Raw genomic sequence first — 25,319 nt, 5'->3', positions numbered from 1 at the left:
TCTTGCTTCCTTTCATTGATAAATTATAGAATTTAGGCACAGTTGCTTTAGACGAATCTTTAACAATTGGTTTATATCATAAATATAATTTCAGTGCAGAAGCTAAGATTTGCTGTTAGTTGTCAAGAGCCCAGAACGGATGGATACTTTGTGCCATTTCTAGTTACTACAGCTTCAAATCTCTCTCATTTGTATAAATGGAGCTTGTAAATATTTGTCTGAATATGCCAGGATTTCTGAACCTCAGAACTAGTGATGTTTTGGAATGGATAAGTGTCTGATGTGGGGACGTGTCCTATGTATTGTAGGAAGCCTTCTACCTTCAAGGGCCCCTGCTCACTAAGTGTCAGTAACATCCCTTCCCCAGTTGGACAAGCAAAAATGTCTCCTGCCATTGTCAAATGTCCCTTCTAGATGAAGTCAAATCACTCCTGGTTGAGAACCACTGGTATATGCACATAGGCAAACACTATTTATTTTAATCATTTCCACAGATGTGCAATGGGGGTATTAACAGAACTTCTTACATCAAGTGAATTTCAGATCTCATTTTAAGAATTTGATGGTCAAAGATATTAATAAATTCACAAATACGTGTGCTGAACCATGGTTTTAAAAGTGCCCCTTGTGAAAACAAGTTTTCTCAAAAGCTTTGAGATGCTTCATCTTGACCAGTAATCTCAAACTTGCTTTTACCTTTTGGTTCAGAATTTTGTTCTTTCATCATTCTTCCAACCAATATTTGTGAATCATGTTATATGCCTCATACCATAGAGAGCACTAAGATACTAATTTGACAGTGGTGAACAAGTGGGTGTGATTTAGGCTTTCTTAGCATGAACATTCTAAATAAAAGAGTGTTGCTAGGTGTTAGCCATTTTTTATTCAACCTGAGTGTTAGAGGCAGTGACATAGACAAGTAATTTACCAAAACTGTTTTTGAATTATCTGTTGCCTATAATTCCCATTCATAGGAATTACAAAAGATGTGTGAACATAGCCCTTGCCCTCTTGGAAGGTAGAATACTGAAAGAAGCAATGGAAGAATGATAAGTGGGAGGAAGGGATTAAGTGGTAGAGTGGGGTCCTAGGGGCAGCCCAGGCTCCTGCTTCCCTGACAATTCATCATCCCCCCATACTGCCAGTGTTTGTCGGAGATCATCCCAAAATGCTTCCAAAATCGAAATGATATCTGCCAGCTCTGCCACAGTGTTGGGATTTCAAAAATTATTTGTTTTAAAGTCAGACTACCCTCTCCAAGTCGGTTAGAAATTTATCAAGGTAGTTGAGCATTTATGAGTGTTTCTAAGAATGAGGGGGGGGGGGGGTCTCCTTCTCCCTTTTATTGTCTCTTCCCACAGCAACAGCCCTTTTTAAACCTCATCCAACAACTCTCTGTGCTAAAAAAAAAAATTTTTAATCCTAATTGAAAAAGATGAAACATCTTTGCATATCCAGCAAGGAACATTGCAGAACACCGCATTCAGACAGCTATTCCCCAGATTAAGTGAACTACCTTTATGCCATTTATATTATGAAATCATCCTTGCTATAGGAAAATACTCGCACTCACTAGTTTACATGTAAGCTCTTATTATTCTCTCTACTCCACGATGCGTGCGCTAAAAATAGTCTGGTATACACAAACTCAACTAGATTATTTCCTAACTAGATTAGAATTATTAAAACATTGAGAGAGAAGCAGAAAAACATACAGATAGAAGAAAGACGAATGACCTTAAGCCATATTTTTTAAGTCACGTCAAATGATTACAATAAAAATCTCATAGTTTTGCATAAATCACTATATGAAAAGAGTTTAATAAGGAGCACAAACATTTTGACATGAGGAATCTAGATAAAACAAGAGGGAAAGGGGAGTGTGATACTTCTTTTTTTCACTTAGATTATCCAAATAATGTTATGTCTTTTTTTATATTTCAGTGATTTCAAATACAGGACTCACCAAAATTTCAAATAGAAAGAATTCTCACACATGCAACGACACAAGCAAGACCGAACAAAGGGAAGCACATCAGGTCATCAGGCAGAGGCCTAAATAATTCAGATAATTACCCATTTTGGCTCATCAAAAATGTAGGCTTGACATCTTTGCATATTTAAACAAAATACTATAATGGGATTATTGCTACAAAGGCTCATGCCCTGTCACAAGGCTGGTTTAAAATAAATAATTGAAGAACAGTATACAATACAACCAATTGTTTGTATTTCAGGACTGTAACAATGGTTTATGCAATAGCAGTTTATAGCCAGAGAAGACTTCTCAAACTTTAGGGCACATCAGAATCATCCAGAGATATTAAATAAAACACAGATTTCAAGGCACAAAGCCCAGAGGTTCTGCTGTTAATTTTAATTCTTAGTTTGCTGCTGCAGGTCCATAGATCATAAGCTGGAGTGTCACCAGACCAGAGTAATGACAGTTCCAGAAATGTTCATATAGGCATTCTTCTCACTGTAGTCTGTTTGCTGGCTTTAATTTAGTTTTTTTTTTTTCTTTTATGTTTTTCCATTCTTTATTTACACAAATTACAATTTTTCTTTTTGCTAAACTTGTCATGATATCATTCTATCACATTAAAATATGAACAATAAAGTGTGATTAAAATATACTCATGATAAAGATATTTTCATGTATAATGCCTTCCAACTTGTTTGCCAGATTTTGTAGTAAACTCTAAAGGGCATGATTGGCTCATATAACCATGCAAGGATAAGGCTGTCACTAGGCAAGGCTTGATCTAGATGCTCAAAGGATGTCGTTGAGAACCTGGTTTTGAAGTTTTGACTTCATCTATAGAGTAGATCATCCCCCTCATAGCCCTGATAATGTAGGAGAGAGAGGAGAGTTCTTTGGGAGAGAGAAGGCATAGACAGTTGAGCAGATTATCTGGGGGAAAGACATTCCAGGCAGAGGGGAATCATATGCAAACGTAATGAAGGAAAGAGTCTATTTGGAATATTTCAGAAATAGCAGGGAAGCTAGTGTGCTAAAGCAGAGTGAACCACACAGAGGGTGGAAGAGATAAAATCAGGAAGAGCAAAACGCCAATTAACCTAGGGCCTCGGTAGACCATTGCACGGACATTCATTTTTGCCCCCAGTGAGAGGCATAGCCATGGGGGGCATTTAGAACAAAGGAGTGTCACATCTGATTTATATTTTAAAAGGATCACTCAGTTTGCTCTGTTGAACTAGACCAAGTGGAAAGAAGGGAAAACAGAGAAATTGATCAGCAAATCTGCAATAGTTTCCCAGAGGTTTTCAGCCAGCTATGTGTGTGCTCTCGTTTGAAGAGAGCCTGCACATTTCTGCGTTTGTCAATGAGCTTATATTTCATTTGCGCAATTAAAATATTGATGAACTCTCCAAGACTTTGAATTTCTTTCAACTATTGGCAGAAGGTTAGCAACGCAGATGCTTTTCTGGCCTTAGGTCAGCTATGTTTACTCCACATCAGTGGTCTTTGGAAACTTTATCCAAATGACTGTTGAAATTGTTTATTTCAGAACAAGGGCGATCAGACCCGCCCTACATCTCCCGAGCCTGAGCAGCTTTGTTTTGTAGAGGCAGTGGCTAAAACAGACCAGACGTTTCCATCAGCTGTTTGGTCATTGTGCTTTTCAGTGGAATTACAGCATGTTACAGTATTTTTCCTTGCAGCTTAAACATTGAGCAAACCCAGACATCCGGAGATGCTAAAATGAAAAATCTGTTTCCTTTTGCCTTGCTGTTCGCCAAGCAAACTCCGTCAGACAGCACATTCTATACATTTTGAGTAAATGAAATTACCCTTAATGTGCTGGCAACATCTGTCACAAAACACTCTGTAGTCTGTGGCGCAAATGCATTGGATAGAAATGGATTTGACAGTAATTTAATGAGGCACAATTATAGTTGAGGGCACAAGGTTGGCCTTACCAGTCATAGGTTTTTCTTGTTCTTGTTCTTTTTCTTTTTTTTCTCATCCTTTGAAAACTGTCTTATATAATACAAAGGACATTCTTCCTGAAGAAAGTGGCTAGCAAACACCATTCTTTGTTGTAGATAACCAACACTTCAGTCTTCAGGTTGTCTTTCCCTGATAAAATATCATTGAAAAAAATGTTTCTCCAAGGGGTTACTGTCTACTCTTTCCCACTTAGTCCCTCATTGTAGAGTTCTCCCAACCCTTGAGACTGTTAAGGAATTTATGTTTTTCATAATTCGTGAGAATCCTTTATCATTGAACACTTTTACTGAATGTGAACAAGAATGTGTGTTCTTACCAGTCCTCCCCCAAGAATTATTTGATTCTTCGTTCATTTGCAATAATTGGTCTGGTTAGGAAAAGAATGTTTACCTTACATTGTTTTACACTCTGTGCCTAGTGCTGCTATTTACAATTCCAAATTATGACAAATCCCTTCCCACTCCTTCCTTTGATTGTCAGGTGTTTGGTGCACACACAGGAGCAGCACTCACTCTGTGACATCTGTAATCAAATGAGTCCCCAAACGCTTTCCGAGAAACAGTGCTTTAAAGAGACCAGACAATCCTTCCTAAATTAATTCCAAATGCAGGCATTCAATCCGTCTATTCCTATCATGCATGAATTTTGATTCATCTGTCACATACTTAAAAGTCTCATTTGCATATTGCCTTCCAAATGAAGACTCAAGTCTCCCTCTTGGCAACACTAGGGAATGAGGTCACCCCCCTCCCCAGGGCATGGAGAAGAAAGTACTCTTACCAAACACAATTTGGTCTTTATCTCTGATTTATGACAAATAATCTTAATGTGGCTAGAGCAGGCTGATTCAACTGAGGAGTTTCCAGGACTGTGACAGTTTAGCTGTATGTTGGAATCTCTATGGGCAAATATTCTAAAAAGATAGACTAAGTCTCAAGTTCAAGAAGAGCATTGAAGTCTTTGCACCTACTAAGGATTTAAATGTAAAAGTGCCACTTTTGGCTTGGAAAAAAAATGCCATAAGACTTGTCTTAACTCTGAGGTCATTCTATATCATTTTTCTCAAAGTGATTTAAGAAGAACTTCAGTTCTTCTTAAAGTATTTACTTCTGGTCTGGCACAGAAAATACTTGAGATGAAGACTGGGAAGTGTTTTTGTGTGTTTTTTTTTAAACATAAAATAAAGATGCTTTTGCTAAAGAAATTCAGACAGCAGGAAGAAGAATTGATGTGTCTCTGAATTATAAGTAAAAGTTTGGGTTTGTTTTTTTTATCAAGTGTCTCATTCAAGAAGCATTCTGATGAGTGACGTATCACAGAAGCACCACAAAATTCAAACAACACAAATCCACAACTGTGCATATTTACAAGCTAAAGACCTATAAAATAACATACATGTTTTCTGATTGATTCTAGCGCAAAAACCGTGATGCCTTTTGGAACAAATCTGCATCTGCCTATTAAACATCTTCCAAACATGTGGCCCAATTGCTGTTCTGCCTCCATATAAATGGGGAGGAGCCCATAAAAGAGGCTGAGTGATAGCCCGATCTTTTAACAGATACAGCTGAGAAGTTGGATTTGGATAGTAACATGAGGAATTAATCATTCTGAGCAAAAGCATTTCAGGAAACATTTGCTTGTGGGTAATTAGTTTGGGGTCTGAGAGCCTGCCGTCTACATGAATTTGTCCTAGTTTTCTTTCTTCAAAATGTTTACTTACATATATGGAAAAAAAAAAAGTCAGACAGTGAAAAAAAATAATGTTTACAGAAAAAATAACATTCAGATACGTCATCATGTTTATTACCACAGAGTGTTTAAATGAATGGTTATAGCATGAGCTTCTGCCTTTATCATCATCTTTAAAATAAAGCATTGGGATTCTGTAATGTCAAAGACTTCATCCAACCCTAGGTTTTCAGTTTTTAAAAAAGTAGTCACTGTCTAAGTTGATCAGTTAAGGCAGAAAAGTAAGGTAAGGAGAAAGGAAGGGAAGGGAAGATAGCCTGGCTCTGTGCTTCAGTAGTCATGTGACAATTTGTATACCGACAGAGTTTTTTGAATGTCTGTCACTCATTGCATTCCAACAGTTACAGTAAACCAAAAAGCATATTCTAAGAGTACGCTTTTCCTAACACCTGATGAAACACTTGACATTTTTATATGTTAAAAAAATTTTATGTTGCCTTTGACCAGCATTGAACAGTTTGGTGTTTTTCTGTCTTGTGTCCAAAGCATATATAAAAAGAAAGTAGGTCAAAGTGTTCAAATTTGAAAACGTGGGAAATAGTTACTTAATTTGCATAACATTTATGTTAGATTTTATTTTATTTTATTTATTTTCTTTTTTGTATTTTTCCGAAGCTGGAAACAGGGAGGCAGTCAGAAAGACTCCTGCATGCACCCGACCGGGATGCACCCGTAATGCCCACCAGGGGGCGATGCTCTGCCCCTCTGGGGCGTTGCTCTGTTGCATCCAGAGCCATCCTAGCGCCTGAAGCAGAGGCCACAGAGCCATCCTCAGCGCCTGGGCAAACTTTGCTCCAATAGAGCCTTGGATGCGGGAGGGAAGAGAGACAGAAAGGAAGGAGAGGGGGAGGGGTGGAGAAGCAGATGGGCGCTTCTCCTGTGTGCCCTGGCCAGGAATCGAACCTGGGACTCCTGCATGCCAGGCTGACACTCTACCACTGAGCTAACCGGCCAGGGCCTTATGTTAGATTTTAATATGACCTTCAAAGAGATCCAGTCAAGAACTCATCTGGACCAGCATTATTGCCCCAGTGGTAGGTTGTATTGAGGTGATCAAGTTATCCATAGAAATCATGAATAAATGCCATAAACCAAAAGTCTTATTCAATATCAGTAACAGAGAATTTCCATAATATTTATATATTTATTTAGATAAGATTGTATTTAGAACAGTGAGAGAGGGGGTATACAAGATATCTTGAAATATATTTTACATTCAATACTGGGATTATAATTAACAGGCATTTTAGACACATCACAGATAAATCACATCAGAAGAAAATAAGTCTCTAATGCTATATATTTAGATGAACAGACAATGACATGGATGGATGTAAAAATCCTCCAGGGTTGAATTTAGCCTTTTCAGTACAAAGTAAACACATCGGATGTTAACACAGTTTATCAGATTTATTTGCTTTAAAAGTGTCCTTCCGGGTGGAATGTGTTTTCAGATGGACATTGTGTGTGCTTCTAGGGTGCTGTGATTACGCCGACAATGGACCATCCCATGTCCATGCAGCCAGCAAACATGATGGGCCCCCTGACACAACAGATGAATCATCTTTCGTTGGGCACAACAGGAACGGTGAGTTGAAGAGTTTGTTCTGCTTTGTTTCCTTGGACTTCTTCAGTGACATGGAAGAGTCTCCCTTTTCACTGGGATCCTCCGCAAAACTGGTTCTGTGCCATTGACTAACACATCTTTCAGGTTCCAGTATGAGCAGGCTGCCTCTGCGTGCATATTCATGTTTACTCACAGTGACAACGCTGCAGGTTGTATTGTGTTGCATTTCAATTTGAGTTCCTTCTTGTTCTTAAGACACAGTGCACCAGGTATAGCGTCTGTTTTGGGGAAAGTGTCTTTATGCATGCACCTGCAAATCTAGACCTTGTAACTTAATACACTTGAGCCTGTTTTTCTTTCCCCGGATGCTTTAACACTTCAGCTAATATATCATTCCCAGGTTACTCACAAGTGAGGGGCCAACCTTGACTATGATTATGACTAATGTACAGGAGTTTCTATTTATTTTAAATGTTTAAGTCAGTAAAAAGTAATTGAGAATCTGACATAATCGAGTTCTCTTCATCTTTCTTTTGAATTTATTGACATAGATGATGTTGAAAAATAGGAAAGAAATTTAATGTACTTGATCTTTTTTTTGTAAGTTGAGGTATTTTTGACTAGCCATTATTTTGCTTAGGGAACAAAAATATATCCCAGAATGCCTATTACAGCCTTGATTTTATATCAATGAGGTATTTGACATCATTAGTGAAACTTTATGTTGTTTTTTATAAAAAATCTATTCAAACACAATTCCCCAAGTAGTCAAGAAGGCAAATGTTTAATACAACAAGGAATACTGCAACTTTGTTAATTACCATTATAGAGAACAATGAGAAACATCAAAGTCAACCTCTCATGTGATATGATACCACTGGTAACAGTAATTTTTATTTTTTATAAATGTTAATGAAGATAATTTGTCATTTTTAAAGATGCAGAAAGAAAAATATATTTTCTTTTTTATGGAGGCAGCTTAAGTATTATAGAGAGAACACTGGACTTGAAGTCAGGAATTCTAGACGCAAATCTTCATCGAGCCCTGTTGTTTCTATCTGTCCTAAGGAAAACAGGATCTTCCAGTCTCAGTTTCCCTCTCTGTCCAGTTGAAGTATTGAACATGCTATACAGGGCCCCTTTGATTACATGCCTCTATGTCTTTAAGCCTATATGTCTCATAGGCATCACTTCTGTGATTCTTCACAAGTATGCTGGCATCATCTCCAACTATCTTTAAATACTATATCCTCTGTATTGGAAATTTTACATTAAAGCAATGGCTTGCTTGCCACATAGACTTTTTTGGTGTATAAGAAGTTTCTGACATGTCCACTGAGGCCTCAGTAATCTGCTCTACATAGAAACGAAGTCAATATACCTAATAGCACGAGTCACTTTGTTTCAGTGAAGAAATTTAATTGTATCAACATAAACGAAGTACCTATCTCTAAGGCCTCAGTTGATGAACCTATAAAAAGGCAGTTGATCCTTTACCTGGCTGAAGGTTTGGGCTGGGACAAATGATTTCTTAGGTCGCTGACCTAGCCTTTTAAAAGTCCCGTCTAAGATGACATTTAACTCTACACTGTGGCATAGCTAATTTTCATCAGGGAGATAGGATTTGAAGATAATATCTCTAGAGTTTATAGCAATGGATAAGGATTATTTATAGTCACTTTGCTCAGTTAATAGCAAAACAGACCCCATGAGCAGTGTTGGGGGGCCTGAAGTTTCTCATGTGCCCACTATCGATTTCCCTTCATACCGGCCTTAATCTCCTTAAAGGATCATACATTCTCAATAAGTGAAGTATTGCAATCTTATTATATTGAATAGCAATATGGAATCTGATAAAAGAGGGAGTTATAATACAAAGCCCAGGAAGAAACACTTTATAAATCCTACTCATTTGAATCAAAAGGAAAGCCAGCTGATTTGTTGATGTTCTAATTTGCAAACTAGAAACTATATGAGCTTTAGTGTAATGAGATTATGACTGGATCCATTAGGGAGTTAAAAATTAAACTAAAACATATAGAACAGATTTAGAATTATAATAATTATTGATTCAATACATATATTATAATTAGTGTTTGAGCATTTCAACAAGAACATATTTATACATGGCCACAATTTTTACCCAGCTGGCAATAGCCAAAGTGTTCAAGAATGATATACACCCCACTCCCTTTCTTAGCAAAATTTGTTTAAGTATGTGGCTTATTGTTAATACCAAATTTCCTGTAGTATTTTTTCCATTCTTTTCTCCCTTCCCATTTGTACAAAAAGAAAATGCTTAGGTATATTATCAGCTTTGTAGAAATTGATGGTTTGCAAAGGTTTAAAATTTCATAAGGTTCTGGAAAGGCAGAGAGAAAACAATATTACCTTACTGACTTAATCAACAATATACCACTGTGTTTAGAATACTGTTACACATTTTTCTTGAACTGTCACTCTTATATTTTAATAGGCCATTATAGATTCATTTTATATGAATTTCTTTTATTGGCATTTGGAGTGACCATCAGATTGTCCCACCTAGAGCTGCTTTTCAACATACTTTGTCATTGCCGAGAAGGTGGCCTGTTTGTTGTCAAGGGAAGAAGGGTGGAAGTTGGAATCACATCTGAGTTCGAAAGTCGGGCTCGGCCCCTTATTAGCTATGCATGCTTAGGCAGATTATTTAACCTCTCTGAACTTTCATTTCCTCTTCTACAAAGTAGGAAAAATAGTATTTCCATCTCAGGGGAGTTGCCAGTGTTAAACAGAATGATATATGTGACATACCTTATACAGTATGCAACCTAGGAGATGCTTAACCACATGAGCTGTTCTTACTCCCCTACTCCCAACGGTTTCAAACTGGTGGGAATCTAGTCCAAGTCACCAGGAGAAATAAAGGAAACCATCAAGTCCCCAGCCCAACTCACTGGACTGCTCTATTTCATTTGACATAACTTATGTCTTTCACGTTTTCACTTCCTTAGCATCTAACGTACCCTTCCAGGGTTGTAAACCCAAAAAGTTCATAGGAGCCAGCCAAGTCTCGTTAATGAATAAAGTTGGCTGAGTTCAAGCATAAAACCCTAGAGGATATATAATCAAATTTGGTCTGTGTTTATCTGTCGTCTAATATAAATATACGTGGTAGTGGAGACTATATTTGAAATTAGAGAATATTTCGAATGCAGTACTAATCACATCTCTGCCTGAGTGTCGGACCGACCGTGAGGGAGATGGTGCCCTTGGCAGTCTGGAACTCAGTGCCCTATCTGAAGAAGGCAGCCATCACTCAACTCCAGGTCGCTATTGCTACTCAGTGCCGTTATCTGAAGAAGGCAGCCATCACTCAACTCCAGGTCGCTATTGCTAAACAGCCTCGGGTGGCCTTACCTGCCAATTTTTTTTTAAGACAAACTAAATATTTGGATCTTAATGGAAAATGTCCCTGTCGTGGACTACTGAACCCAGTTTGTGCTAAAAGCTTTCAGACTGTCACTGCTGCCCAAGGTTTTCCTGGGTGGCCTCTGACCCTCCGGGCCATGGCTTCTTCTTTTCTATCACAGGCTGCTGAGACAGGGTTTCATTTTTTAAACTCTCCTCTCAGTAATACATGATTTCCTTAAGAAATGTCACCTCTGTTCATGGTTTTGATCTCCGCTTGCTATGCCAAAGACTCTTAAATCTGAGTCCTCAGGGTTAACCTTATCTTAAAAATCTGAGACCCATTTTTCCAACTACTTGCTAACGATCTCATGTAAATCTCCCATATCTCCAAGTCGGCATGACCCATACTAATCACATTAGCTTCCCCAAGCTTCTTTACCCCTGACCCCCTTCCTCTTATACATTCCTGCTTTGTATTTATCTATTTTTATTTATTTATTTATTTATTTATTTATTTATTTATTCAAGCCATATCCTTGACCATTTTTGCCCTGGTAGTCAAATGTTATACCTAGGACTCAGTCTAGACTCTTTCCTTCTCCCTCACCACCATATCCCAATTACTTTTTAAGTCCCACCAACTTCGTCTCCCAGACATTTGTCCAATACATCCCTTCCTCCACATTTCTAGACTCTCCGCCCTGGCGCCTTATTTGATTAATTACAATAGTCTCCTAACTCTTCTTTCTGCTTCCTGTCTCAATGGGCACCAATCCATTTTTCACCATATTTACCAGAGCCAGTCGATCTAAAACTATCTGAGCATGTCCCTCTCTTACCAGTAACATTTTGGAGGCCCTCTGACATCCGAGCTCCCTGAAGCTCCGTAAAACAACGTGCAAGCAGTGGCAAGTCAGGATTCAGACAGGAGCCTCAACTCCAGAAACAGGCTTCGAGGACAGAGCAGAGAGCGGCCCAGTGAATCATTCAGTCAGCAGGCTTCGAGGACACAGCAGAGAGCGGCCCAGTGACTCATTCAGTCAGCAGTGATCAGGACTAATGGGGAGTTGGAGCTAGGTTACAATTTTCCAGTATTAGGAGGACCGAAGGCCATAGGCCAAGTCCCACTTTCCTTTGTAAGATTTTTGGGTAAAGAGGTGTATTGAGAAAAGCCTCTTTTTTCATCAACATAAAATTAGATATATTTTCTCCCTTACAACCCCAATTTTGAAATGAATATGTGGTTTAATTAACTTTTCTCTACCATTTGCCACCTGAAATGCCTATTGTTCGATTCTATACTTACTTTTAAGCTAGATAGAATCTTCAGGCCTTAAAAGAAATGAATGTTATGCAAGCAGTGTGACTGTTTTATTCCAGGGCTCTGCTGACCTTGAAGAATTTTCTAGCCTTTCCACTTTTATTTTATTTATTTATTTGTTATTTATTTTTTGTCACAGGAGTCCCTGGATAGAACCAAAGTCCTGTTAACCATAATTTCTTATCACTCTATTGTAAGCTTTTGCAGAAAACCACTGGGGATTTTACTGTGTTCTGAGAACCTCCAAACTGTATGACAATCTTGTTTTACAAGTTTCTTATCTCCTTTTCATTTGTTCAGCCAGTGGTCACCAGTGGCTTACAATGTCACTGGAACCGTTTGAAAGAAATAAAAAGTTTTTGTTCTGCAGGCCCCTTATCTTTAATTCTGCACGTTCCCTAAACCACTGGTGATTTGTGACATCATTGGATTCCCATAATATGCCCGTAGCCTCTCACAAAGATAGTCTTGTAATTGTACTCCATTTGTTCACCGTAGTTCTCTGACATTTTTCAGTCCCACCATTCCTCCTTTATTACTCTACAATTCTGATGGTATCAGGTGAAAATCCTGCATTACTCATTTTGCTTAGTGATTGTCTTTTTTTTTTTCAATTATTAGGTATGAAAATAAGTATTAGGAATAAGAGTAATAAAGAGCAACACACAATGTTAAATGGACTCATGACTAGGAAATAACATCCTAAATTCATAAGTGGTAATGAGTGTATCTCCTTAAACTATTTTTTTATTTTCAGAAAAAAGTGTCAGTTAATCTTTAAATGGTAAAATACAAGACTGAAAATATAGGTTAAAGAGACTAGTTTTTAAAATATTGTTCAGTCTTTCTGTAAGATAGATGAAAATTTGAAAATAGTCTTTAAACAATAAACAAATAGCCATTAAAGGAAAGTCTAGTATTATGAAAGTTTAATTGCAAATTAAAATTTTTTTCAGTGTAAAAATGGATTCTGAGTTGAAATAAGGTAGCAACAAGATACAAAACTCCACAGATAAAAGAGCATTGATAAAGGTGGAAATACAATGCCAAAAATCTGAAAAAATAATAAAAGAAATAGTAATTTAACCAGATATGTGCAGACATACACACATATTCCATTAAATAATATGCACTGCTAATGAAGGTGTAAGAAATAAACACTCTCAATATGTGATGATAGGAATCTAAATTTGTAAACATCTCAGTTGGATAGCATGGTCTACAGTCAAAATACTTCTAAATAGTTCTACTGACTGACTGATAAGTTTTCATTTTAGAAACTAGTCTATGAAATATTCCAGAAGAACAGAAAAGCCTATATAGTTCAAAAGTATTTATGCTAGTGTTCTTTATAATGTCTAATAAAGAAGAATGATTAAATGAACCATAAGCTATCCATAAACCGGATGTAAGCCTACATGAAGTTTTAAGAGTTTAAAATAAGTTCCAGCACACAAAGCTCCTTGGCCTTGACCTTTTTAAATCAAAAGAACAGTATGTAAATAAACACAGGTGGAGTATAGTATCAAATATGAAAAAAAATATTTAAGAGATGAAGCTGTAAAAATACAAAACAAGTGTGGTATTTCTGGGTGGTGGGATTAGGGATTATTTATATTTTAATCATTATACTTTTCTACATTTATTTTTAAATGCTATAAATATGCTTGTGGGAAGATGATTAGTGGCATGGTCTTAAAATTAACTTTTTGTTTGCAGTAATAATGTGTGATTTCAAGGTACTAGGAATTACTACCACTATTACTAAAATATTTGAGACCCTTTAAAAATGATTATATTCATTTTAGCTTTGGAGATTATAATCAACCCTCTAGTTCATATATCTGTTGCAAGAAACAAAATAACTTATGCCTAAGGTTTATTTGCTTTTGAATCTTTGATCAATGTTTGCTTTTACTGGTCAAAGTGCCTGTAATGTTGACATTTTTATCTGTCTTCTCATGAGAAACTGATTAACATTGTCCTTTTGTGGCAAGGAGAATAAACGGAGAAATTTCTGATAGTCCAAATGAAGTTTTCAAGTCAATGGACAAATGAAGTTTGAGGTTTTAATTTTTTAAAATAATGATCATATAAATGAAATAAGGTCACACTAGCCATCCATTTAGCCATGTTTTGGCAGTTTCTTTGCACGTGAGTAGTATTTGGTCCTTTTACACTGTATACCCCTCCAAGGGGAATTGGGGCTAGATTAAAATTTTCCATTTTTAAAAGGAAGGCCGTGAGCCACAGGCCAGGTCTAACTTTCCTTTTTTTTTTTTTTTTTTTTTATTTAATATCTCTGGCTAAAGGAGTTAATAGTATTAAGCCAAAGCCTCATTCTCATTTTCACAAAGAACAGAACTATTTGGTCCCATACAACTCCATATTTTCAAATGGGTGCCATGTAGTTTAATTACTCCTTCCCTACTCTTTGCCGCCTCCAGTGTTACGACACTTTGGAGAAAGATAGTAGTCACCCTCTGAGTAGATCCTGTTCTGTTTGTCTCTGTGAACACAAAGCTCCTTGGCCTTGACCAGCAGCCACTGGGATCAGAGCCGGAGTTGGGTGATCAAAACACATCAGTATGGGAAGGTGCATATGTGTTATTTATCTCTTTTCAATTTTCCATTCTTTATTTTTATCTCCAGGACTTCGTATCATATTGTGCTTTGGGCCCCTTCCAGATGGGCTGCCTTGTAGAACTTTTGGGCCCAACCAGAGAGGGTATAGATTTTTCACCTTCATGCCCCCAAGAATGTGACCAAAATAATGACAGACCGAGGAAAATGACATGAGACAAACTACTATTTTCGCAGGTCACATGGGGCCTAATACTATGTACAGTGTGGTGGTTATGGGTACCATTCTATCAACTGTGAACTAGGTAGGGGTCATAGTGCCTTAAGAGCTTGAGGTAGGTGGCTTGGGCAGCCACGTGACACGCAGTGAGCACTTCCAAGTTGTAAGCTAAGATTCTATTTTATTTTCTTTTGTACTTCATTGCATTCTTTCTCATGCTCTTTTCATTCAAAGATTCAGTCCCAAGACAGGATTATGATACTCCACCAGCTGTTGTGTCAGGTAGGAAAATTCTAATTCCTTTCAGATTTGATTGGTGGGGAGAGATGGAGGTTGCCTGGTTTTCTCCAAAACTCTTTAAAGCAGTGATTCTCAACGGGGCTGGGTGCAAGGAATTTGAATTTTAGTGTTGGGGCAGTGGGTAGCAGGGGTGAGGGCGCGAGCAGAGCACGGTTCAAAAAAAGATATTTAGTATTCCAGTCCAACTTTGTATATGGTAAATAAATACGTTGTTTTTGTGATAAAAAGTAAAAGCTCAAAGACATTTGGTCTGGGAAGGATATGCAGAGCGTAGAGTCTATGTTCTGTGTATCAGTGGTTCTCAGCGTTAGAAAAGCCCATCAGTATTTCTGAGACGTGAAAGAGGATATATATGTTTCTCCACAGAGGGCACAGATTAATAAAAATAGTTTGAGAAGCACTGCTTTAGAGACTGAAGTTCTTCTGAAATCAGAGAATCATCCCATTTTGCTTGCTCAGCATAGTGTCTCACCCAAAGTAGGTACTCAATATAATTATTTGTTGAATGAATCAAAAACTTCAGAGTTGTCCCACAAATGGTATTTTACTTATGGAAAGAGAAGCTTCCAATGTTCCACCTGGACAGTGAAATGGCAAAGATTGACTTGAGAATACATTAGTATTTTGAGGATTTGAATGAACAATATTTAAGTTGTTTTGTTCACTTCGGTTGGTACCAGCGGTTCATGATAGGGTAATGAGAATGTGAAAAGGCGGGTGTTTATTTTGAACTGCACAGATTTTGTGCTCTCTTAAACTTTGAATTTTGGTTTCTTGCAAAGAGGAAAATGGGCACAATTTTTCATTTTTGTTGATTTCTTTTTAACTAAATAAAATACTGGCAGCATGAAGAGCTTTGAACTCTTTGATCCTTTCATGTGTTACATGATGAGGACATAAAAATCCAAACCAAGGAGGGCATTGGAGAGACAAAGCAAGAACTGAAGGCCAGAAATAGAATGAAAGAGCCCAACAAGTCAGTAGAGACTGGTCACTGAATGGTGGTTTTTAAGCAGAGTACACTGTGTTCTTGGCCTCCCGGTTTGCTTGACCAAGTATCTAACTGGTAATCCTTTTTTTCATATCTTGTGACCTTGTTTAATTATGCTCATGGCTGAATGTGCATCTTACAAGTTCAGTTAGCTTTCAGTTGTGAAGTCACTTTGCTCCTCTTGGAGAGCTGTATAAATTGTCATTAATTATAACATCACTAATCTTTCCCCGAAGCGGATTACCTATCATAATGTGACTGTTTCCTTTAACATACTTTGTTTAATGTAATAGAGCTTTTACTTGGTTTAACATATAACATCTTTGTTTAACAAGAGGCATTCTACTCTTGAAAATTTACCAATATTATATAATAAGGAAAGACATAAACTGAAACTTTCCTTTAACAAGATTTCCTGATTTCACTTTTAAGAACACAATTTTAAAAAGGCAATGAAAACATCAAAAGCACTTACTAGGTATCAGCCATGGGTCAGGATCAATACATAGCAATTGAGGCAGAACATCCGGCTTGGAGTTTCTACCTAATTCCATTGACAGCTGCCAGTGAGAGTGCTTAAGCAGAGAAATGACTCAATCAAAGTAATGCTTTAAGAAATGTAATCTGTTTTATGTGTGCTAAAGAAAAAGAAACAGTAATTACATAGCACAATTAGAAAGCCCAGATATAATATCACTGAGACTTTTTTAAAGGGTTAAGATCCCATCTGTGGAATACTAAAGAAGGGACTAATGTAGAAGTGACAGGAAAAAGAACATTTTGGGGAATTTTAGTTGTTTTCCCATAATAATATTGAATATGTGGTTTGACATCTTATAAATTTGCACTGAGTTCTTTGGCCTCTTTGGTCTACGTCTAAATGAAAATGGACATGCCTTTTAAAAATGTTTGTAAATTGTCTGGTGGGCGCAACTTGAATGACTTCTGAAAGATAAACTATCCTTTGTCCAACCCTTGGAAAAATCAGCAAAGTGAAGCAGGCAAAGGTGTTGTAATATTTTCTTCCCATATCTTCCAATACCCAAATATTGGACAGCTCAAATAGTAACCAATTATTTGTCATTGTAGTAACCAACTAAATTATCATAATCTACAGAAGCATAACCCAACCTAATTTTATTCAATCAATGCATTAAACATTTATTGAATACTTTCTGAGTCATAAAGCACTGCACTCAAGTATTAGGAATACATGAAAAAGACAAAATAGAGCTCTGGCTAAAAAAAAAATAAAAAATTTGTGGTCTAATTTAATGTTGTGGTGATTGTTATTTGTGATGTTTAAATATATACTGTGTGGAGGAACTGAAATCTAGATTCTAAAAAGAAGATCATAAACCCTCAGGAATAAAGTGAATTTTGAGCCAGATTTGGAAGAACAAATATGAGTTGACCATTTGGATAAGAGTGGGGAAGGTACCAGAGGTGAATGCGACAGGATATGTGAACTCTTGGAGACAGAAGACAATGTGGGGAGATTAGATGACAGCAAGTCATTTGTCATTCTTAGGGCAAAGATGTCACAGAGGTGGGCAGTGAGTCTGGGTCAGGGTAAATCTGACTGTAAGATTATCTGAGTAACTGTCACCTTTTTAAAATGTATTCAAATGATATTTATTGGGAGTAGCCATTATTGTGTTGGGTGCTAGGGATGCAACTTCCCTCTATGAACCTAAGATCCAATCAGTAAGTTAGGTACAAAAGGTGATTTATAACACAGTATCTTAAGTGCTACCATATGGACAAATATATATATGATGTTTAAAGTTTGTAAACTCTCCAATAAGATGCCTGAGTTGAGAATCTACTTGTGTAACTTCTAATTGTGAAACCTTGGGAAAAGGACTTAATTTCTCTGTAGCTTAGATTACTTTATTTGAGGAATTAATAATAATTACCTAATATAGCTGTTGTGAGAATTAGGTAAGTTAAGCTACATAGCCTGCTTAAAAACAGATCACTGCAAAAAACTAAGTGCTCAAATATTATTAACAACTATACTAACCATTCTTGTTATAAGATGCTATGGTGGCACAAAGAAAATTCATCTAGTGTCGAATAGAAGAAGTCAGAGAAAGTGGTACCAGGTATCTGAGTGGAGACATAAGGACACATGAGAATTAACCATGCAAAAACTAAGTTGGAGGGGAAAAGTTTCAGACCAAGGTGGCAACACATACAAAGACTCTTGGGTAGCAGAGTATGGCAAATTCAGGGAACTACCAATGGTTCAACGGTGTAGGGATGCATAAAGGAGATGAGGAGAGGAGAAAGTAAGCCTGGAAAAATAAGCTTAAGCAATATGACCAGAAATGGTAACTTGAACTCTTTCCAGGTGGCAATAGATACATGCCAAAAGTTTTTAAGTTGGAGGGTGACATGATTACTCTGGATATAGGGTGGATAATGCAATGGAGAGAGTCAGAACAAGAAAAGGGAGACCAGAATTAGAGAATCCAAGCACAAAATCAAGTTAGCAATGTGCTCAAATTGTGGAAATGAGAATGGAGAGGAGACAAATTCGTGACATATTAATGAAGTAGAATATGTAAGACCTAGTAACTAAATGGATGTTAGGCAAGAAGGAGAGAAAAAGAGTTCAAAATTGCTCTTAAGTTCCTGTCAATTCAATGGTCTGAGATGTCATTTGCAAGGATCTAAACCACAAGAAAGAGGATCAAGTTTAGCAGCAAAGAGGCCAAGTTCAGTATGGTACCTGTTGAGTTTGAAATGTCTGTGAGGCACCCAAATGGAGATGTGTGTCTGGCGCTCAGAAGGCAGCTCTTAGCTACAGGTGGATTTTAAAGTTACCATCATGGAATTAAGTCGTATCACCCAGAGAATGTGCTTAGAATAAAGACAAGTAGGCAAATCCTTAAAAATAAAAAATGGCCTAAAAACAAACAAACAAAAACAAAAAACAAGGAGCTTAAAGATTAGAAAAGACAACTATAGACATGGAAGGAAAACCAAGACTATGATGTTTTCAAAAGAAACCAAAGGAAGAGAATATTTTATGAAAGGCCTATTCAATAAAGATGAGTTCTGAAAAGAAGTCATTGGGTTTAGTTACAGAAGGGTTGCTAATCAAGCTGATGGTACAGTTTAAGGGGAAAGGCAAAGCCAGTGAATGTCATATAAGAAGGTGGATGTAACAAATGCCTGAAACTTAACAAATATGGTTTTCAATAGCAATAGAGAAAGTAAATGGAGAATGGAACTGATTTATTCACTATTTTTTTTTATGATGGGATATATTTGGTCATGATAGGAAGAAGCCAGGAAAAAGTTCTAGAGTTTAGAGATACAGTTTAGAAAGGGGTGACTCATAGAATAAGGTCACTGATGAGTCAGATATTTCTTTTAGGAATGTCGGAGGACAGGATGAAGGGATGACATATGTACATGTAAATGTAGGAATAGGAAGTCAAAGGATTTTCTACATGATAAATACTATTTGTTTTTATGTGAAGTATTAAGTGACATCTTCTGGGAGTGAATGGGCAATGGCATGGAGAACAGAGCTTGGAAAACAATGGAGTAAGAAAGCCAATTAGCAATACATAGGAAGTTTGAAGGGAACTAGGGGTGGGGTGAAGATTTCCATCTGAAGCTACAGGCTATGGATTTTTGTAATGCCAATCTGTGCAGATGTTTAAATTTTCACAGTGATCATTAGCAAGAAAGGCAGACAGGTGGATTCATCCAAGGCTAAGGTTTTTACTGAGTGGAGTGAGAAAAAGGGGCAATGTGTGATGACAGTATTGGCAAGAGAGTGACAAATTATAGCTTCCAGTGTGAACAAAATGAGAAAAGAGGGCAGTAGGGAATGGGAGACAGGGAGAAAGAGTAAGATAGAGACTAGAGGTATCGATGAAATGCATGAAGTAGTCTGAAGTAAGAGACTGGGATGAAAGGTTTGGAATGATAAACTATTTCTTGACAAAGTCAAGGTCATGGGAGCACATGGCTAAAGCGGACTTGAGGGAAAGGTGACAACGATTATGGAAATCAAACAATGTGGATATAAGCAGCTGTTTAAATGGGATATTTTTTATGTCTGGAATTGCTTTATTTTTGTTGGTTTTTCACATTAATAATAAGAAGGCTAATCATCAGGAAGACTGTCCCCAAAATAGGAGATCACTGATAGAACACATATACTTCTGAAACACGTTACAAAAACAATGAAATCTTTTTAAGAATGAAGTTCTTTCCAGAAAACTTGGAATATAGATTAAATTAAAGGCAGAGAAGGGTATCAGATCAGTGTTTTTTTCAGGGTGTTATTTGTGTATCACTGTGATACTTAAAATTATGAATACAGGGACCCAAACTTTCTATCTTTATTTCAGCAACTGCATAGTTACTTTAATATAAACTTGAATAACATAGTGTAAGTTCACCAAATGCATGGCTTGAGAGATACTTTGCTGCAGAAAAGTCTAAGGTGAATAGTTAAACAGTGAATACATTTATTTTAAAAAAATAATAATTCAAAAAGGATAGAACTAAGGCAAGCCTGACAATGCCCAAAAGAAAGTGGCCAAAGTCAGGGAACTGGTGTCTTTGATTTATTTCACTGGGGTCCCCTCTCCTTGTCAAAGTCCCTGCTACACTTTATCCAGCTCACCTCAAGAACAGAGGACAGAGGTTGGAAAAAAGACCAGAGTCTTTTCTCTTTGTAGTGTTTCTTTCCGAGAACAATATAACTCTTTAAAAGATCTTCTCAATTAAAAAAAAAATGGTTGAAGATATCATTATTTTTCTCCTGCTAGTTGGATTTTACAAGACATTTTTGAGAACTATAAATAATTTGTTGTCAAATTTATATCTAAGTTGCTTTATGCTTATTTTCCTTGACAGTTAAAAGGTTTCGTTTTGAAATCAAGCAAAAACCTATTGAGATCAAAGGTAGAACCAAAATTTGATTACCTTTTCTAAAAACCTTAAAGATCCAAATTTAAATCTGTGTTTGGAAAATCTGAAAAGTGAAAAAAGGATCCCCAAAATGCATCAGGACTCACAGAACTTCTGGAACATATGTTTATTCTCTACTATCTTCTTTTGACACACCAGCTAAAATAAGTTGAAAATAGTCGATGTTTTCAGTACAACTTCCTGACAAGATTTCACAGAACATGTATACTTAAGTCACAATCCAGTTTTGCTCAGTGTTGTTGAATATGAAGTCCTGAAGTGTCCGATTTCTAGCCAGAGATTTAGGCTCTAAAAATGAAGTCCTTTAGAGGAGTATTTTGCCTAAATTAAGGCAAAATTCACTATTAAAATAGTAGGCAGTTTATCCATATTGTTTTTGCTAGTTCAGAACATCTGTTTCCACTAAAAAAGCCTCTTTAATATGCAATCGGTGATGTTCTACCATCGATTTGATTGAAGCCTATCTTTATACTGCTTCTTCTTGGGTGGGCATTACTTTATAAAACTATCCCATAATTTGGATGGGGGTGGGTTTAAAGTAGAACAAAATTATTTTCCCAGCTCTAAACACCTGTTTTCATGGATACCATGAGCTAATTACAAATGATTTCCCTCTCTTAATTAAAAATTAGGACCATTAGTACCTCCAATTAGCAACAATTAACTATTAAATTGTATTTACTGTAAAAAACCTGACACAGAGTTATAAGTGTTCCCACAGCCATGCATGAAAATCAGTTTCATTTCTTTGTGCAAGTACTGTGCATCTACTTTGATTACAAAACTGTATGAGTTTAAGTATACTAATTAATTGATATTTTCTTTTTAATAAATTCTAATAAGAGAGACTTTGTTCCACTTATTAGTCATTCATTCAACTAATATTTACTGAGCTCCTATAGTGCTCCGAGGACCCAAGGCAGGATGGTGTAAAACAGAGCGGCATTCCTTGCCTTCAGAGAGCATAGAATCTAACAGAGGACAGGGTTATGAAAAACAATCATAAAACACAGAATGGGCCCTGGCCGGTTGGCTCAGTGGTAGAGTGTCGGCCTGGCGTGTGGAGGTCCCGGGTTCGATTCCCGGCCAGGGCACACAGGAGAAGCGCCCATTTGCTTCTCCACCCCTCCCCCTCTCTTTCCTCTCTGTCTCTCTCTTCCCCTCCCGCAGCCGAAGCTCCATTGGAGCAAAGATGGCCCGGGCGCTTGGGATGGCTCCTTGGCCTCTGCCCCAGGCGCTAGAGTGGCTCTGGTCACAGCAGAGCGACGCCCTGGAGGGGCAGAGCATCGCCCCCTGGTGGGCGTGCCGGGTGGATCCCGGTCGGGCGCATGCGGGAGTCTGTCTGACTGTCTCTCCCCATTTCTAGCTTCAGAAAAATACAAAAAAAAAAAAAAAAAAAAAACAACCCACACAGAATGGAGCTTTTTTTGTACATGATATTTATATAGATATTTGACAAATAGTCCCATGCATGCTGTTATTGTGTTTTTGCTGGTACATTTATATTGTTCCCTATGTTACAAAAATGAAGTCATGAAGACTTTTCCTGAGGGACCACGATCTTTATTGTTCTATTCAAATAACTGATAACCAAAGGGGGCTTAAGCAAATAGACTGATCTGATATATGAACATCACTGTTATTTAGCCCATTTTTATGCAGGAAGATGGGGAGTTTAACTAGGAGAATACAAAATCCTAGGTCTATCTTCTAATCCAGCTTTTTTTTTTTTTCTATAAAAGTGCAGATAAAAAAATATTTTAGGCTTTGCCAGATATATGGACTGTGTCATGACTACTCAATGTAGTCTTCTAAGGTAAAAGCCACCACAGATGATGTATAAAGGAATGTAACATAACTATGTTCCAATGAAGTTTTATTTATAAAAATAAACAGCAAGCTGAATGTGGCCTGTTGGCTATAGGTTCAGCACCCCTGCTCTAATTTATTTTCATAAATATTCCAAATCAATGCTATTACTGACATTCTTTATAATAAGCATGAAGCACTTTTCCTTTAAAGTTAACATCAGTATGTGGGCTTTTTTTTTTTAATTTCTTGAAAGACAGATTAACGAAATGTCAGAAAAAAAGAGGTTGGAGAGATTGAGATGAAATTGAGACATTTCTTAGTATTTCAGTTTGTACAGCATGAATTATTATAGCATCGGAGTATTAAAACATTTTAAGTATATTTATATTTCTTACATGCTCATCATATATTGGTTTTCTGGAATTTATTTTTATGTATCAGCAACAGAAGATTATCAACCAGGAAAGTCAATTGATTTTCCTACTTAATATTCTCCTATATATTCTATTCTTAATATATATCCTACTTAAGATTCTCTTGCTGTCCTTAAAAATTCTGTACTTTTAGAAACTTAGAGAAAAGGCAAGACATTCATCATCCTAACAGATTAGTAGTAAAAATATATTTTACATCTTTTGTCACATTAACCTGGGCTGGTATTTTTGTTGTAACTGATTAGCGTTCACTGAAGTTATTCTTAATGGATCAGTTACCCCCTCAGGCAACTGCTTCTGAGGACTGCTTTTTGCTTTGCACTCAGATGGTGAAGGGCAGCTTTTCTGGCCTTGTCTAAAGACCAAACACTGCACAGGGCAGGCGTGGGAGGGCTGGAGACCTGACTGCCCTTCTGGGGCAAAGTCAGAGCAGACTTCCACTTGAGGGTGCAGCGCACACATCAAAGGGAAAAGCAGCATCCCCAATGCGGTCTCGGCAGTGGGGTCCCTCCGAGTGGCAGGCGTGGGCTCAAAGCACACCCTTGCAGCAGAGGCAGGTGTCAACTTAGCCCCTCAGTCATCTAGAGGGCAGGGCAGCGTCTACACACTGGCAACAAAGGAAAAGAGTGTTTTCAAGACAACCGTCCATTTTAAAGGAAGCTAATTGTGCAGGAATCAACATGTCTAGCACTGACTGCACACGGTTTCCTTTTTAATCAACAGTACAAAGCGGGCTTTTAAGGTTCCCGTCAGAGAATCCTATCCTGAACGGAATACGGTTCAGCGCTTGCCAAAGGCGTGCTAGAGACATCTGATCCTGGAGAGATAGTGCCTGACAGACATGCTAACGTTTCTCCACACTCTGTCAAGTTAGTTTATCAGAAAGCAAAATACCTGAACCGTAAGATGGCATGTCCCTCTACAGCTGCTTTCTCGGAGTTCAACTTTAGTGTTTGAACCCTTTGTTTATTAGTCAGGTAGTGTATGACACAAACCCTTAAATAACATTACTAGCTTTTCTGAGATGCCAGAGTGGCGGTGATTATCCATTATTTGACCTAATTTCTCTTATATAAAGCAGCAAATGATGAATGGCTCTTAGTTCAGTGCCTAGGCAAGATTCTCTCCAAAGGATTAATTGGATAGACTGACTCCTTTTGAACTGACAATGTGAAGTACATAACTTAATCCATTTCCCTTTCGGCCTCCGTTAGCAGGAGAGTTGAAGGTATAGTACACTGCAAATGTTCCTGGTAGCACGCTCTCTCTAGTGCTCTCAACCGTTCTTTGACTCGCTGTTGTTTTAATTGTGCTTTTCGATATAGTGCTTAATTCTGTAAACCCTGCACAAATACAATTTGGAAGAAAAAAAGCTCTTAATGCCCCTAATAAGTAAATAAACAGATAAATAAATACATAAATAAGCTAACGGGCTCAAGGAAGTTTGTGTTCTCTAAAGTCACAGTGAAAAGATAAAATGAAGAATGACTGTGATTAGGTGTTGATCTGATCTAAAACTTTGCAGGCAGGAACTGTTCTTATTCATCCACACACGCAACTCTGAATAGGAACCAGTATGGTATAATAATTGGAAATGGCTTTTAGAGTCAGGAGGATGTATGTGATTCCTAGTCCCGCTATTTGATAATTATTTAACAATGACAGCTACCTAAATGTTTTGAAGCAGGCTTTTCCTTTCCTTATGTATAGATAATAATACATTGACCCCTCCATATGCATGCTAATATGAAGATTAATTGAGATGACGTAGCTAAAGTACCCAGTAAGTGCTTAACGCATGACAGACAGTAAATAATTGAGGATTCCATTTCCTCTTTCTTTCCCCATATTCAGGGAAGTATATTAGAACTTTTGAAGGGTCATTAACCTTATGTTGGCCATGATAGATTGACTGAACCAAAGTAGTGGTTTTCAGATAGAGTTTCTAAACCCAATATCTAAAAATAGAAGGACGACGAAGGAAGTTCATTACATGTCTTCTCTATTG

The 25,319-nt window shown here is 37.3% G+C and overlaps 1 protein-coding gene across 4 annotated transcripts in view; it reads left to right on the top strand.

Annotated features, from left to right (window-relative positions):
- RBMS3 (RNA binding motif single stranded interacting protein 3) overlaps positions 1–25,319 on the top strand; it is a 1,408,740-nt gene that overhangs the window by 1,348,716 nt on the left and 34,705 nt on the right. For 3 of the 4 annotated variants that reach the window (XM_066351336.1, XM_066351338.1, XM_066351337.1), the window contains 2 exons: positions 7,206–7,316; positions 15,047–15,094. In XM_066351336.1, the coding sequence (XP_066207433.1) occupies positions 7,206–7,316; positions 15,047–15,094 (159 nt within the window). The remainder of the gene's footprint in view (positions 1–7,205; positions 7,317–15,046; positions 15,095–25,319) is intronic. The other variant, XM_066351339.1, reaches the window with a different exon arrangement.

The sequence above is a fragment of the Saccopteryx leptura genome, chromosome 10 (assembly GCF_036850995.1).
Source record: "Saccopteryx leptura isolate mSacLep1 chromosome 10, mSacLep1_pri_phased_curated, whole genome shotgun sequence".
NCBI lineage: Eukaryota > Metazoa > Chordata > Mammalia > Chiroptera > Emballonuridae > Saccopteryx > Saccopteryx leptura.
The sequence above is the reverse complement of the archived record's forward strand: the minus strand, read 5'-3'. Positions and strand labels throughout refer to the sequence as shown.